Source organism: Pelophylax lessonae (genome assembly GCF_965119305.1).
Source record: "Pelophylax lessonae genome assembly, chromosome: 13".
In the NCBI taxonomy this organism is placed as follows: domain Eukaryota; kingdom Metazoa; phylum Chordata; class Amphibia; order Anura; family Ranidae; genus Pelophylax; species Pelophylax lessonae.
The window spans coordinates 22,008,538-22,024,856 of record NC_138780.1 but is presented as its reverse complement, the minus strand read 5'-3'; the positions used below and the strand labels follow the sequence as shown (position 1 = coordinate 22,024,856).

The following is a 16,319-nucleotide window of genomic DNA, read 5'->3' as shown; positions in this document are numbered from 1 at the left end:
ACAAAAAATAAAATAAAAAAACAGCGCAATGCATGTACAGGGTAGGAGGAGGGCTGGTGTAGAGGGAACTTTGTTAAGAGGGCTATGATCCACTTCAATAACTCAGATACTGTAAAAAATGTATTACATGTATACATAAAAGCCAAAAGCGAATCACTTGCCCATAAGGGGCTGGTGATTGCCAACAGAATTAGACCAGAAGAGAAGGGCACACTGACTGACTGTACAATACCATTATACCATTTATTGAAGAGTAAAAAAGGTATACATCATACTCAAAAACAAATAGGCATGTAAAAATCCTAATCCATTCAGGTGACCTCTAGGACATGAATACATCCAGTGCTAAGAGGGGTATGGATGGCGTCCGTACTGGTATGGCTGACGTGTTTCAAGAGAGAACCCTCTTCATCAGAGTCATTTGGTGGCTCTGATGAAGAGGGTTCATTCTCAAAACGCATCAGCCATACCAGTACGGATGGCATCCATACCCCTCTCTAGAGGTCACCTGAATGTATTAGGATTTTGTATATAATGTATGATACCTTTTTTACTCTTCAACAAATGGTTTAATGATATTGCACTAGGTCAGTGCACCCTTCTCTTGTTTTTGTCGTTTTCCAGTATATGTGGACACCCATGGTTCTGAGAGGGCAACAAGAACCTAGACACTACCAACACAGTCTTTTCCCTTAAAGCGGAGTTCCACTCAAAAGTGGAACTCCGCTCATCTGCTTCCTCACCCCCTCCGGTGCCCCCGTTGGCACCTTTCAGGGGGGAGGGGGGAACGGGTACCTGTTTTTGACAGGTACCCTTTCCAACTTCCTGGGAGGCAGCGCCGCGGCGCTGTCCCTCGGAAGTTCGGCCCCCTCCTTTCTCTTCCGCCGCTGGGCCAATTACATAGCGCATGAGCAGTAGGGAACCAGCAGTGAAGCCGGAAGGACTTCACTGCTGGGTTCCCTTACTCTGAATGGCGGCGGTGGCACCCGAGAGCCGATACGTAAATCGGCTTCGGGTGCCGACATCGCAGGTTCTCTGGACAGGTAAGTTCTACTATTTAAAAGTCAGCAGCCACAGTATTTGTAGCTGCTGACTTTCAATTTTTTTTAAGGGGGGGGCGGAACTCCGCTTTATGCAGAGCATCTGAGTGCAAGAGAATTACTTGGATCCTACAGTCCATCATTCTGCTGCCTTTAGAGGAAGATGAGATGGCTGTGCCTTACTCAAGTTGAAGAGAGTCCCTTGCCTTCTCCACCCTCTGCCAGAGTTACCCCAAAATTGACAATATTAAATCAGAATGCCTATTTTACACATGAGTGCAAACCAAGATGGATCCTTACGCCCCGTACACTTGGCCAGACTATCGGCTGTCATTGGCCGGTTCAACAGAAACCGGCCACATTGTACATGTGTACGGCAGCATGTCCAACAGAAGCTGGCCGAACGTCCGGCTTCTGTTGAAGGGGCATGACCAAAAAACATCTGCCGAACGGTATCCGATCAGTGCTCTCAGCAAATGGCTGCTATAGTCCATCATTCTGCTGCCTTTAGAGGAAGATGAGATGGTTCTTCAACTTGGCTCTTCAACTCAAGTTGAAGAGAGTCCCTTGCCTTCTCCACCCTCTGCCAGAGTTACCCCAAAATTGAAAATATTAAATCAGAATGCCTATTTTACACATGAGTGCAAATCAAGATGGATAGCTAAGCCCCGTACACATGGCCAGAATATCGTCCGTCATTGGCCGGTTCAACAGAAACCCTGCCACATTCGGCTCGTGTGTGCGGCAGCATGTCCAACAGAAGCTGGCCAAACATCCGGCTTCTGTTGAAGGGGCATGACCAAAAAACATCTAACGAACGGTATCCGATCAGTGCTCTCAGCTAATGGCTGCTATAGTCCATAATTCTACTGCCTTTAGAGGAAGATGAGATGGTTCTTCAACTTGGCTCTTCAACTCAAGTTGAAAGGAGTCCCTTGCCTTCTCCACCCTCTGCCAGAGTTACCCCAAAATTGAAAATATTAAATCAGAATGCCTTTTTTACACTTGAGTGCAAACCAAGATGGATCCTTAAGCCCCGTACGTTGGCCGGTTCAACAGAAACCGGCCACATTCGGCTCGTGTGTAAGGCAGCATGTCCAACAGAAGCTGGCCAAACATCCGGCTTCTGTTGAAGGGACATGACCAAAAAATATCTGCCGATCTGTATCCGATCAGTGCTCTCAGCTAATGGCTGCTATAGTCCATTATTCTGCTGCCTTTAGAGGAAGATGAGATGGTTCTTCAACTTGGCTCTTCAACTCAAGTTGAAAGGAGTCCCTTGCCTTCTCCACCCTCTGCCAGAGTTACCCCAAAATTGAAAATATTAAATCAGAATGCCTTTTTTACACATGAGTGCAAACCAAGATGGATCCTTAAGCCCCGTACGTTGGCCGGGGGCAATGGCTGAGAGCGCTGACCGGTGTATTCTGTACCAACATCGGATAGTTAATACAGCGAGCTCCTCAGTTTTCTTTTTTTGTTCAGCCTGCTGGGTTGAACGGAACTAAACTGAGAGTGTGTACCTAGTTTTAGCAACCATTCATGCGTCAGCCTTTCTTTTCTACTTTCCGAAAACCAATATCTGCTTGGTAGTTGTCGCTCACTTAAAACGTTTGCCCTTTCCACCATGTTAGTAAATAGATCCTCCTCGGGCCTCATCAACCTATCTCCATATGTCGGGGTCACTTTACCCCCGCTGCCTTATGGGAAATAGCAACTGCACTTGGTGACAACTGCAGTCACTCCGGTGGCACGCCAAGCTCTTCACCTGTTCTGACCTTCCCAACCCTAGAGCAAATATTGTTGACCGCGTTTATCAGCCGCAGTAAATTACCTTGCGATTTGACCACTCTAGATAAAATAGGAAAAATAATAGGTATGTGCATTAAGGTATCGTGTTATCATGGCAAACAAAAGGCCCAGTGTGGCTAATCTGAGGCCTTTACTTGGAAATGTCAATGGAGGCCTTGTGCTATGTTTTGAAGCGTGTCGGTGGGGAGAGTAACCCTCCTGTGTCAGGTTTAAGACACTGGTGTCAAGAGCTGAGACGAGGCGGTAACAATCTGCGGGGATGATTTATGGCATGCAGGAGGCCGCTGGCAGAGAGAGGTGCCTGGCGGGTCAGATATGTAATGTCAGGCAGCCATACAGGGGCCCTCCGGTGACATTTCCAGTTGACCTTCAGGTCTCGCAGCTGAGCTGCTCAGTCTTGATGGGTGTCTCTGTTAATTCAGTCGTGCCCACCTGCTCCCCTTACACAAGTGCTGAACGTTGGCATTCCAGTCAGGCCTCCGGCATCTGCGTAAACTATTCTCCAGGCCAAGCTTGGAAAATTTATATTTACAGAGCCATTTTTTTTTTTTTTCAAAACATACAAAGCTGTCATCTGGGCATGTCCCACGGAATCTAATTTCTCCATTCCAGTTTTTTTTTTAATTATTTTTAGAAAAGGAAAGAATTTTTTTTTTTCATGTTTTATTATTTTTAGCACGATGACTTGACCACAAGTCTTCTCCTTTGCCTTTAGAAAAGAGACGATGACCTAGAGAATGTTTTTATTTTATTAAAAAATCTTGGAAATTGTCTTTAATTGTGTATAGGTTTAATGTGTGTTTATGTTCAATACTAATATAATAAAAGTTTAGGTAACTGTCAGTCACTTGATAGATCAAACAAGCACCCAGTTGCAAACAACTTCTCAATTTTCACTTCCTCCATAAAAAAAATTCCATTCTGTTTGAGTAGGCTATGTACTATTTACTGAAGCTCAAGTAAAATATTTTTCTAATACTTTATTGATTATTTAATAATAATTTTATTTGATTATGCTATCTCAATAAATCCCAGTATTAGAAATGTTTTTCTAATACTTTAATAATTATTTAATATAAGTATACTATACGTTACTTAATAAAGTTCAATTAAAATATGTTTTAATAATTCACTATGAATTAATTAATACTTATAAATTAAGCTATGTAGTATTTACTGAAGCCCAATTCAAATATGTTTCCAATACTTTAAAAACTATTTAATAATAGTTAATTTTAATAAGCTATCCCATACTTAATTTAAGTATGTTATCCCAATAAATCCCAATTCAAATGTTTTTCTAATACTTTGATAATTACTTAATATAAGTGTACTATATGCTACTTACTAAAGTCCAGTTAAACTATGTTTTAATTATTCATCATTAATTAATAATAATAATAATAATAATAATAAATTAAGCTATATACTATTTACAGAAGCCCAATTTAAATATTTTTCCAATACTTTAAAAACTATTTATTAATAGTTAATTTTAATAAGCTATCCCAATAAATCCCAATTTAAATAATGTTCTAATACTAAAAATGTAGTATGTTATATGCTACTTACTTAAGTCCAATTCAAATATTTTTTAATAAATATTAGTTAATTATTCATTACTTTTAATTAATTAAGGCAGCTATGTACTATTTACTGAGGCCCAACTAAAATATTTGTCTAATATTTTAATAGGTATTTAGTATTAAATTAATCTGAGTATGCTGTTCCAATAGATTCCAATACAAATAATTTTAAATAAATAATAGTTAATCATTAAGCTATGTAGTATTTACTGAAGCCCAATTCAAATATTTTTCCAAAACTTTAATAATTATTTAATTTAAGTATGTTATTCCAATAAATCCCAATTAAAATGTTTTTCTAATACTTTGATATTTACTTAATATAAGTATACTATATGCTACTTACTAAAGTCAAGTTAAAATATGTTTTAATTATTAATCATTAATTAAGCTATATACTATTTACTGAAGCCCAATTCAAATTTTTTTCTAATACTTTAATAACTATTTAATAATAGTTAATTTTAATAAGCTATCCCAATTTAAATATAGCTCTAATGCTAAAAAATGTAAATATGTTATATGCTTTTTAAGTTCAGTTAAATTATTTTTTTTTAATAAATAATGGTTAATCATTCATTAATTATTAATTAATTAAGGTAGCTATGTACAATTTACTGATGCCCAACTAAAATATTTTTCTAATACTTCAATAGGTAAATAATATTAAATTAATCTGAGTGTGCTGTCCCAATAGATTCCAATAAAATATTTTAACCACTTAAGCCCCGGAGGATTTGGCTGCTAAAGGACCAGGGGTTTTTTTGCGATTTTTTACTGCGTGACTTTAGCGGACAATTGCGCGGTCGTGCGACGCTGTACCAAAACGAATTTGACGTCCTTTTTTTCCCACAAACAGAGCTTTCTTTTGGTGGTATTTGATCACCTGTGAGATTTTTTGATCACGCTCTATAAACAAAAAAAGAGCGTAAATTTTGCAAAAATAATATTTTTCACATTTTTTTATATGAAATTCCCCCAAAAAAAAAGTAAAAATCAAAATTTTTTAACATTTTTCGGCCAATTTGTTTTATGCTACCTATGTTTGGTAAAAAAAATCGCAAAAAGCGTATTTTGATTGGTTTGCGCAAAAGTTATCGCGTTTACTAACAAAGGGAAAGATTTTTGTCATTTTTGGTGTTTTTTTTTTTAACGCGTAATGGCGGCGATCTGCGATTTTTTTTTCGGTACTGCGACATTGCGGCGGACAGATCGGACCCTTGACTGACATTTTTGACACTTTTGGGGGTACCAGTGACATTACTGCAGTAATCAGTGCTATACATATGCACTGTTACTGCAAAAATGACACTGGCAGGGAAGGGGTTAACTTTATTGGACAGGGAGGGGTTAAGTGTGTCCTAGGGGCGTGATTCTAACTGTGTAGGGACATTCCTATTGGTGTAAAAGCAAAGATCAACCGTTCTACATAGTAGAACGGACAGATCTTCACTTTTACACAGGGAGAACTGACAGGCAGCTTGTTTACACAAGCTGCTCTGTCTTTCTCCCTTCACAGGAGCGATCGTAGTGTGACTGGCGGACATCGAGTCCGCCGGTCACACGCACTGACTTGTCTGTGAACGAGCCGCGATAGGCTCGCAAGTCAGTGACAGGCGAGTGACGTACCGATACGTCACTCTGCCTGGCCGGGGCTGACCGCCGCAGTATATAGTCGTGCGGCGGTCGGCAACCGGTTAAATAAATAATAGTTATTCATTCATTACTTAATATTAATTAATTAAGGCAGCTATGTACTATTTACTGAGGCCCCACTAAAATATTTGTCTACTACTTTAATAGGTATTTAATATTAAATTAATCTGAGTATGCTGTCCCAATAGATTCCAATAAAAATATTTTAAATAAATAATAGTTAATCATTCATTACTTAATATTTATTAATTAAGGCAGCTATATGCTATTTACTGAGGCCCCACTAAAATATTTGTCTACTACTTTAATAGGTATTTAATATTAAATGAATCTGAGTATATTGTCCCAATAAATTCCAATAAAAATATTTTAAATAAATAATAGTTAATCATTCATTACTTAATATTAATTAATTAAGGCAGCTATGTACTATTTACTGAGGCCCCACTAAAATATTTGTCTACTACTTTAATAGGTATTTAATATTAAATTAATCTAAGTATGCTGTCCCAATAGATTCCAAATAAAATATTTTTCCAATTCTTTAATCATAACTTAATTTAGGTATGCTATATGCTACTTACTGAAGTTCAATAAAAAAATGTGTTTTAATAAATAACAATAAATAATTAATTATTAATAATAAATTACCTTATTAATATTAACAAAATAATTGTTTAATCATAACATTTTCATTTAAAAAAAAAAAAAATTGTGCAGTGCATGGAATAACATTTGAAATAGCCACATCTCTAAATTGACCTAAAATAGAACTATAAATATGAAGTAGATTATCTTAAAGTCAGTCCTTGTTCTAGAATTTTTTTTTAAATCCTTTTAAGTCCTTAAAGTATAGTGCTTTATGTTAATAAGTTAATAATACCCATTTTATACAATCCTAGATTTTATTTGCTTTAGTAGCTGCTGCTTAGCTTTGGGTGCTGCTGTTAGCTATTATTCCAAAGTCCTTTTCCAGTTGTTTTTCTTTGCTATACTCCATTAAATGTAAAGGGGACATTGAACACACAGCCTAAGGGCTTAACCTTACATTTGTCAACATTAAATTTCTTCTGTCATTTAACTGCTCATGTTGCCATGTTGTTCATTTTGTAACATCTTATTATCTTTCTGAGGTTTAATAATTCTGCATGGTTTTGTTTTATTTAACCACTTTACCACCGGAGGATTTTGCTGTCTTCCGTCCAGGCCACTTTTTGCGATTCGGCGCTGTGCGAATTTAACTGACAATTGCGCGGTCGTGCGACGCGGTACCCAAACAAAATTTATGTCCTTTTTTTCCCACAAACAGAGCTTTCTTTTGGTGGTATTTGATCACCTGTGCGATTTTTACTTTTTGCGCGATAAACAAAAAAAGAGCGTTTATTTTGAAAAAATAACAATATTTTTCACATTTTTTTATATGAAATTCCCCCCAAAAAAAATGTAAAAATCAAATTTTTTTTAAATTTTTGGCCAATTTGTTTTCTGCTACCTATGTTTGGTAAAAAAAATCATGATAAGCGTATTTTGATTGGTTTGCGCAAAAGTTATTGCGTTTACTAACTAAGGGAAAGATTTCTGTCATTTTTGGTGTTTTTTTTTTTAACGCGTAATGGCGGCGATCTGCGATTTTTTTTGCGGGACTGCAACATTGCGGCGGACAGATCGGACCCTTGACTGACATTTTTGACACTTTTGGGGGTACCAGTGACATTACTACAGTAATCAGTGCTATAAATATGCACTGTTACTGTAAAAATGACACTGGCAGGGAAGGGGTTAATTTTATTGGAGAGGGAGGGGTTAATGTATGCCTGATGCTTACTGACGTGTGGGGGGGGAGGTGACTGTGTGACAGAAGGACAGATCGGATGTCCAGCTATGCTGAACACTCCGATCTGTCAGTCCCTGTCACTATAGAGATCCGCCCGCTCTGTTTACACAGGCGGGCGGATCTCCTCACTCGATTCCCCGACGATCGGGGCAGAGCAGCGGCGATCGCCACTGCTCCTCCCCTGGCCCGACTCCCGCTGTGAATGAAAACAGCGGGAGCGCGCCCCTGGCGGCGCGCGAGCGCCGCCTACAGGGGGAGGAGTCCAGCGACGTAGGTCTACGTCGCTGGACGGAATCGTGGCAAAGTGCCGCAGTAGCCTCCATGTGAGCGGAGGTAAAGTGGTTAAAAAAAAAAAATTACGACATTCTTTTTTTTGTTCCAGTTCTTCACAAAAATATTGAAAATAGCTGGGCACATAATTGATCCTTTCACTTCTGTCTGTTAACCATTTCCTTATTTAAATATACAGTGCCTTGCGAAAGTATTCGGCCCCCTTGAACTTTGTGACCTTTTGCCACATTTCAGGCTTCAAACATAAAGATATAAAACTGTAATTTTTTGTGAAGAATCAACGAGTGGGACACAATCATGAAGTGGAACGAAATTTATTGGATATTTCAAACTTTGTTAACAAATAAAAAACTGAAAAATTGGGTGTGCAAAATTTTTTAGCCCCTTTACTTTCAGTGCAGCAAACTCTCTCCAGAAGTTCAGTGAGGATCTCTGAATGATCCAATGTTGACCTAAATGACTAATGATGATAAATAGAATCCACCTGTGTGTAATCAAGTCTCCCTATAAATGCACCTGCACTGTGATAGTCTCAGAGGTCTGTTTAAAGCGCAGAGAGCATCATGAAGAACAAGGAACACACCAGGCAGGTCCAAGATACTGTTGTGGAGAAGTTTAAAGCCGGATTTGGATACAAAAAGATTTCCCAAGCTTTAAACATCCCAAGGAGCACTGTGCAAGTGATAATATTGAAATGGAAGGAGTATCAGACCACTGCAAATCTACGAAGACCTGGCCGTCCCTCTAAACTTTCAGCTCATACAAGGAGAAGACTGATCAGAGATGCAGCCAAGAGGCCCATGATCACTCTGGATGAACTGCAGAGATCTACAGCTGAGGGGGGAGACTCTGTCCATAGGACAACAATCAGTCGTATACTGCACAAATCTGGCCTTTATGGAAGAGTGGCAAGAAGAAAGCCATTTCTTAAACATATCCATAAAAAGTGTCATTTAAAGTTTGCCACAAGCCACCTGGGAGACACCAAACATGTGGAAGAAGGTGCTCTGGTTAGATGAAACCAAAATCAAACTTTTTGGCAACAATGCAAAATGTTATGTTTGGCGTAAAAGCAACACAGCTCATCACCCTGAACACACCATCCCCACTGTCAAACATGGTGGTGGCAGCATCATGGTTTGGGCCTGCTTTTCTTCAGCAGGGACAGGGAAGATGATTAAGATTGATGGGAAGATGGATGGAGCCAAATACAGGACCATTCTGGAAGAAAACCTGATAGAGACTGCAAAAGACCTGAGACTGGGACGGAGATTTGTCTTCCAACAAGACAATGATCCAAAACATAAAGCAAAATCTACAATGGAATGGTTCACAAATAAACATATCCAGGTGTTAGAATGGCCAAGTCAAAGTCCAGACCTGAATCCAATCGAGAATCTGTGGAAAGAACTGAAAACTGCTGTTCACAAACACTCTCCATCCAACCTCACTGAGCTCGAGCTGTTTTGCAAGGAGGAATGGGCAAAAATTTTCAGTCTCTCGATGTGCAAAACTGATAGAGACATACCCCAAGTGACTTACAGCTGTAATCACAGCAAAAGGTGGCGCTACAAAGTATTAACTTAAGGGGGCTGAATAATTTTGCACGCCCAATTTTTCAGTTTTTTTATTTGTTAAAAAAGTTTGAAATATCCAATAAATTTCGTTCCACTTCATGATTGTGTCCCACTTGTTGTTGATTCTTCACAAAAAATTACAGTTTTATATCTTTATGTTTGAAGCCTGAAATGTGGCAAAAGGTCGAAAAGTTCAATGGGGCCGAATACTTTCGCAAGGCACTGTATATTGCATAATTCCTGATCTGATGCTGCGCCTTTTATTGGAATATACCCAAAAAATATTTTTTTTTTTGCATATTATCCTTACGTAATATACACACATTTCAGAAATTGGGCAGGCTATATACATAGATCTGCTCATGGATCCCCTGCTTAACAGAGCGAAGTAGCCCTGTGCAAAATGGCCATTGGGGCTTTAAGACCAGGTCTCTGATTTTAACCAAAAATGCATCAGCTTATCAAGCCCTTCCTCACAGGCTTTCCAATCAGATTCACTTGTCAATTTTTCAGCAGTTTTTTAGGCAGACATGATCAGAAGCTCTATGTGGGTCTATGGGCAGGCTGATGTAACTTGTGTCTATTTGCACCCGCCTTCCTCTGAGTCTGTCCAGGTCTGGGGGAAAATAATAAATAGAAAAGGTCTGCATCCTGTTCTGTTTTTCTGGACCTAAACCTGACAAATCAGAGGTCGTTTGATGTAAACGGACTCAACATTCAGCCACCCATGAAGGCCATCATGGGTCCGCCCCTGTCCACTGACATTTGTCCAGTTCAGCTCCAGTGTTGGCCGGTGTACAGAGGGCGCAGGGGTGCCGCCCCCCCATCCATGCGTCCGGCCCCCTAATCTGCATGCAGGGGCGCCGGACGCATGGAGTTCAATGGGTTTTTTTTTTTTGGCATCACCTGATTAGAGCCAGAGGCTCTAATAGGGCGATGCAAAGGGTGGACCCGGGGCGCAGAGCAGTGCGTCCCGAGCCCACCCATTGTGTGACAATAGCGAATGAAAATTCGCTATTGTCACACCGATCCTCCAACTGGCCAATCAGGAAGCGCATCCGATACGCGCTTCCTGATTGGCCGCAAGGCAAACTTCATGCCATTGGCCGAGGAGGAGGCAGGAGCGGACAACTGGAGGAGACGCGCCGCCGGGACCGAGGAAAAGCCGACGCCGAGAGACTGATCAGAAGCCGCCCGCTGCCGCTGTTCAGCTCCGATTTAACAAGAGGTCTGCTCACTGACCCCCTGTTGAACGGAGTGGAGCAGCTCTGTGTGAAAGGGCTCTTAGGGCTCAAGACCAGCTCTCTTAAATTTGCCAACTCTCCACCAGAGTACCTGAATGCTAAAAGAAGATGTTTGAGGATTAAGGCCACCAACATCTACCCAGTACTGAAGCGTTAGCTGCTTCAGGCCAACAATATCCATTATCGCAGCAGGTTATTTACTTGCAAGCTATTACGTCCCTGTGATCTTACTGAAGGGTGCTGATGAACAAGGTTTAAAGTGTGAGGTGAGACGCAGTTAAGAGTCTTTGCTCAGTCAACACCAGCTTTGTGGAAACTCTGATTAGCCGTCTGTCAACATCGCTGTCCCCTCGTGCGCTGTCTTAAGACGTGCTTTAAGGGCAGGAGTCAATTAATACACATATATGACGCAGGCCTTCCACCTGCTTGTGTTAATTATTATGTTACCGTACCATACAGCAGAGATAGCAAATAGGGTGTAATGCATTCCATCCTAGTAAGGGCTTAAGATGTAATCTTTGCACCAAGGACAGAAGGCCTTGTGTAGACCGTGTGAACTAAACCAGTGCTGACTTGTAACATACCAAACAGGACAATGACTTAGGAGTTCAGTAGTTACTGCCATTTGAGTGAGTGGGCAATAACTTAGCACCTCTAGATTAGGTTATGATTCAACCACCTGTTAATGATTTACCCTCAAAGCAGAAAACAATACTTATGGTCCTACATAGATCTAATAAAATAGGACTCCATGGACACAATGCACTAGAGAAGTGGTGAATGATTCTGGGGCTACAAGCACACCTACACCACCAAATGATTGGGAAAGATTAGAACCTCTCTCAGGTTTTAATTACTGCCATTGTCCACGTTGGTGGTGATTCGCCTTCCTATGCTGTCCCAAGGACAAGAAGAGGAACTCTAAGTGTTGACAGATATCCACACAACAGAAGGTGAAGGGACATATCTACAAGGGAACATCTGTGTGGTGACAACTGTCCAAGGGCCACTCTATTTAGGGAGATTTCCACTCACTTCTTGCCTTGTCCCTGGGACAGGAAGTAAGGGGAGATTTTCCCAAAAGGGATAATAGGCAGCAGCAGTTCTAACAGAAGTTTTAACCCTTCTCTACCCTGTCCAAAACAATTTTGGCTGGAGTTCCATAGGACCATATACCTGCTTTCATGTTTAGTGTATTTAAATATTTATAAAGTAATCTCCATGTAAAATGTAAAATTTCATACTTGCTAAAAAAAAGTTGTGTCTCTAGTGGCCAAATTATCTCACATAGTTACACAGTCACGTTGAAAAAAGACTCTTATCCATTGAGTTCAACCAAAAGACAAATTAAATAATTTAAAAATCTTCCTCTTTAGAACCCTTAATCCACAGTTAATCAAGAGGAAAGGTAAAAACCCTTATGAAGAGTGGCCCACAGGGGACCAACTGGGAAAAAATCCTTTAGGACAATTGCATACTCCCTGGATCAACAGCTGGAAGTGTTATTTCTTATAAGTATACATAGCCAGTTATAATTTTGTTCATTTAGACAAAATATCCATCACTTTTTCATAGCTCTTACTGTAAAGCAGGGGTCTTTAAACTTTCCAAACTAAGGACCAGTTTGCTGTCCTTCAGACATTAGGGGGGGACAAGACTGTGGACAGTGGTATAAAAAAATTACATAGCACCCCAGTGGCTAAGATGAGAAAGAATAGTGCCCCATCACTGGTATTAGTGGGAAGAATAGTGCCCCCATCATTGGTATTAGTGGGAGGAATAGTGCCCCATTGTTGTGTCATTGGGAGAAATAATGCCCAATTATTGGTATCAGTGTGAGGGAAAGTGCACCATCGTTGGTGTCAGTGGTAGTAATAGTGCCCCATCATTGGTATCAGTGGGAGGAATAGTGCCCCAACATTGGTATCAGTGGGAGGAATAATGCCCCTTTATTGGTAACAGTGGGAGGGATAGTGCCCCATTGTTGGTATTAGTGGGAGGAATAGTGGCCCCATCGTTGGTGTCAGTGAGAGGAATAGCACCCCATCATTGGTATCAGTGGGAGGAATAGTGCCCCATTGTTGTGTCATTGGGAGAAATAATGCCCAATCATTGGTATCAGTGTGAGGGAAAGTGCACCATCATTGGTGTCAGTGGTAGTAATAGTGCCCCATCATTGGTATTAGTGGGAGGAATAGTGCCCCATTGTTGGTGTCAGTGGAAGGAATAGTGTCCCATCATTGGTATTAGTGGGAGGAATAGTGCCCCATTGTTGGGGTAAGTGGGAGAAATAGTTCCCAATCATTGGTATCAGTGTGAGGGAAAGTGCACCATCGTTGGTGTCAGTGGTAGTAATAGTGCCCCATCATTGGTATCAGTGGGAGAAATAGTGCCCCATCATTGGTATCAGTGGGAGAAATAGTGCCCCATCATTGGTATCAGTGGGAGGAATAGTGCCCCTTTATTAGGAACAGTGGCAGGGATAGTGCCCCATTGTTGGTATTAGTGGGAGAAATAGTGGCCCCATCGTTTGTGTCAGTGAGAAGAATGGCACCCCATCATTGGTATCAGTGGGAGAAATAGCGCCCCATTGTTGGTGTAAGTGGAAGGAATATTGCCCCATCATTGGTATTGGTTGGAGGAATAGTGCCCCGTCATTAGTATCAGTGGAAGGCATAGTGATTTGTTTCAGTGGGAGGAATAATACCCCATTTTTTAGGTCAGAAGGAGGAATAGTGTCTCAAGGGCCAGACCCGGCCCACTGGCTGAAGTTTGAAGGCTCCTTTCCATATATAGAGGTTAAAGCTGTTTTCCTCTAGGCTCCAAGAAAGTTTAATGCTATGTGAAGAATGGTACTGAATAGAACAGCCCCTGTACACTTAAAAATCTTAATAAAATGTATTTGTTTTTAATACGTCACAATTGTTCTTAATGGACATACATGTGTAAGCAGTTTGTAAGCTCTAATGAGCAGGTCTGTTTGATTCCTCTTGTACCAAATTGTATTGTAACTGTAATGTCTGCCTTAATTTTGTAAAGTGCTGTGCAAACTGTTGGTGTAATATAAATCCTGTATTATAATAATAGTAATAATAATAATAAAATGTATATCTAACTAGTGTCTTGTTGTCTTGTAGATGCAGTAGGACTTTCTGATATCGGTCACGTTGAAAGCATCCAGGAGAAATCCCAATGTGCTCTAGAGGAGTATGTCCGAAACCAGTATCCCAACCAACCGACCCGCTTTGGTCGTCTTCTGCTCCGCCTTCCTTCCTTACGAATCGTCTCAGCGCCAGTCATAGAGCAACTCTTCTTTGTACGTCTAGTAGGAAAGACGCCAATTGAGACTTTGATCCGGGACATGCTTCTTTCTGGGTCCAGCTTTAACTGGCCATACATGCCTATGCAGTAATAAGGGTCTTTTCAACCTTTCAGATTTGGTAAAGAGGTGTATTCACTCTGAAAACTTTCCACGGCAGTCAAGAATAGCAGTCACAAGTTAAAGCAGGACTAAAGGCCAAGTCATACGCTGAGCGTTATCTTCTTAGCCAGTGGGACATTCAGCTTGATGAACATTTCATTTTTCATGGGTTATGGATTTTTTTTTTTTAATGAAACTGCATTTTTTATACCTGCTGTGAAAGTTGAAGGGTCCAGTTGGTGGTCTTTGCTTCTATCTTTAGAAGGTCGCATGGGTGAAGGCCATCAAAGTGTCAAATCAAGTCTGAATGAGCATGGTCTTCTGCTTGGGTTTTCGATACACCTCTGCCACTCAGACAAGTTTTTAAGTGGTAAATGCTTACGAAATTTTGCCACGATCCAGCAAGCGTTTCCGACGAGAGTACATGCACTTTTCTACGGGAGTTTGCAAGACTTTCCAATACCTATATGTAGAAGGGTGAGGAGCAAAAGAATCCACGTGTAGACCTTGACAAAAGAAGAGCCGATAAAGACTGCAATTATTTGTAATGAGTTGACACTTGTGAATTTGCTATTTCGTGTAAAAAGACTGGCTAGCACTGCAATCTATGACATAAAGCACTGAATCAGCCTTGGCCACTTAATCCCCCATTGGGACATTTGACAAAAGACTATTTATAAAAGAAAAAGAGGAGAATGGGCATTTGAGATAAACCTACTGCCTGCTTTTTTTCATGACATGACGTGTATATTTTAACCCATCCGTCCCACAGTTTTTCCTTGCTTTGTCATTATATAAATATGTTTGTAAGATATTTTTTGGTGTGTGAATTGTGGATTTTTTTGTTTTTTTTTGGTAACCTGGCGGCAAAATATTGTTTATTTTGCTGGTTGATCTGGCTAATTATTAAATACACTATCAGTTATTAATTTTGGAGTATCTGCCTCAGTTTGTGCCCTTTTCAATCTGAAAGAGTAAAGGCGATAAGAAAATCTGAAGGGAAATTTCGTCCGACGACCGATCTGACCAGGGGCGTAACTACAGGGGTTGCAATTGCTACCGGGCCCCATGCTCCAGGGGCCCGGTAGCAAACCAGTGGGTGAACTTCCAGGATCTCAAAGGTCACACTTGCGACTGGGCCCTGGCATTGCACCACTGTGGGGAGGCCCCAAGATTGCAGGAAGGGGGGCCACTGCAGAACTTGTGAAAGGATACTGCTGTGGGACCGTAATAAAAGGCCATGCAACGAGAGGAAAGAGCCCCAGGAGTAGTGGGAAGAGCCCCGGGCTTGAAGGGAAGGGCCCCGGCCAGGGGGGCCCTTCATGGTTTCTTGCATCGGGGCCCTGAAGGTTCTAGTTACGCCTCTGGATCTGATGATTTTCGGACTGTAAAGCCTCGTACACACGCAACGATTATCGGCCGACCGATCGGCCGTCTTTTGTCCAGTGTTGTTGTGTTGGTTGAAATGTGCTCTAGACTGCACACGAATTTTCTCGGCCAACAAAAACCAACTTCAGAAGTGATGTCATGTGCTGGCTAACTTTCTTCTGTTTTTTCTTCTCTGAGCATGCCCAGTCTTGCTCATCTGATTTTTGTCTGCCGAAATCTGTACTGACTGATGGAAAATCGGCCGTTCTGTTGACGGTCAACAAAAATTTTATAGCATGCACACCAGAGTCGGTTGTCGGAAGCATCATACTAACAAGCCGACAATTGGCCGATCAGACATTGGCCGAAAATTCACGGCCAACAATCGTTGCGTGTGTACGAGGCATTAGTATGGTTCCGACAGCCGACTCCGACTTTTCGGCCAAAAAAATTCTGATGTGCAGGCTATAAAATTTTTATCGTCCGTCAA

At 40.8% G+C, this 16,319-nt stretch overlaps 1 protein-coding gene across 2 annotated transcripts in view; it reads left to right on the top strand.

The window, feature by feature from the left end:
- Positions 1 to 15,380, top strand: part of LOC309569647 (nuclear receptor subfamily 2 group F member 5-like) — a 69,381-nt gene extending 54,001 nt beyond the window's left edge. For both annotated transcript variants that reach the window (XM_082275568.1, XM_082275567.1), the window contains exon 3: positions 14,178 to 15,380. In XM_082275568.1, coding sequence (XP_082131694.1) covers positions 14,178 to 14,452 — 275 coding nt within the window. In that variant the 3' untranslated portion in view covers positions 14,453 to 15,380. The remainder of the gene's footprint in view (positions 1 to 14,177) is intronic.
- Positions 15,381 to 16,319: the final 939 nt, after the last annotated feature.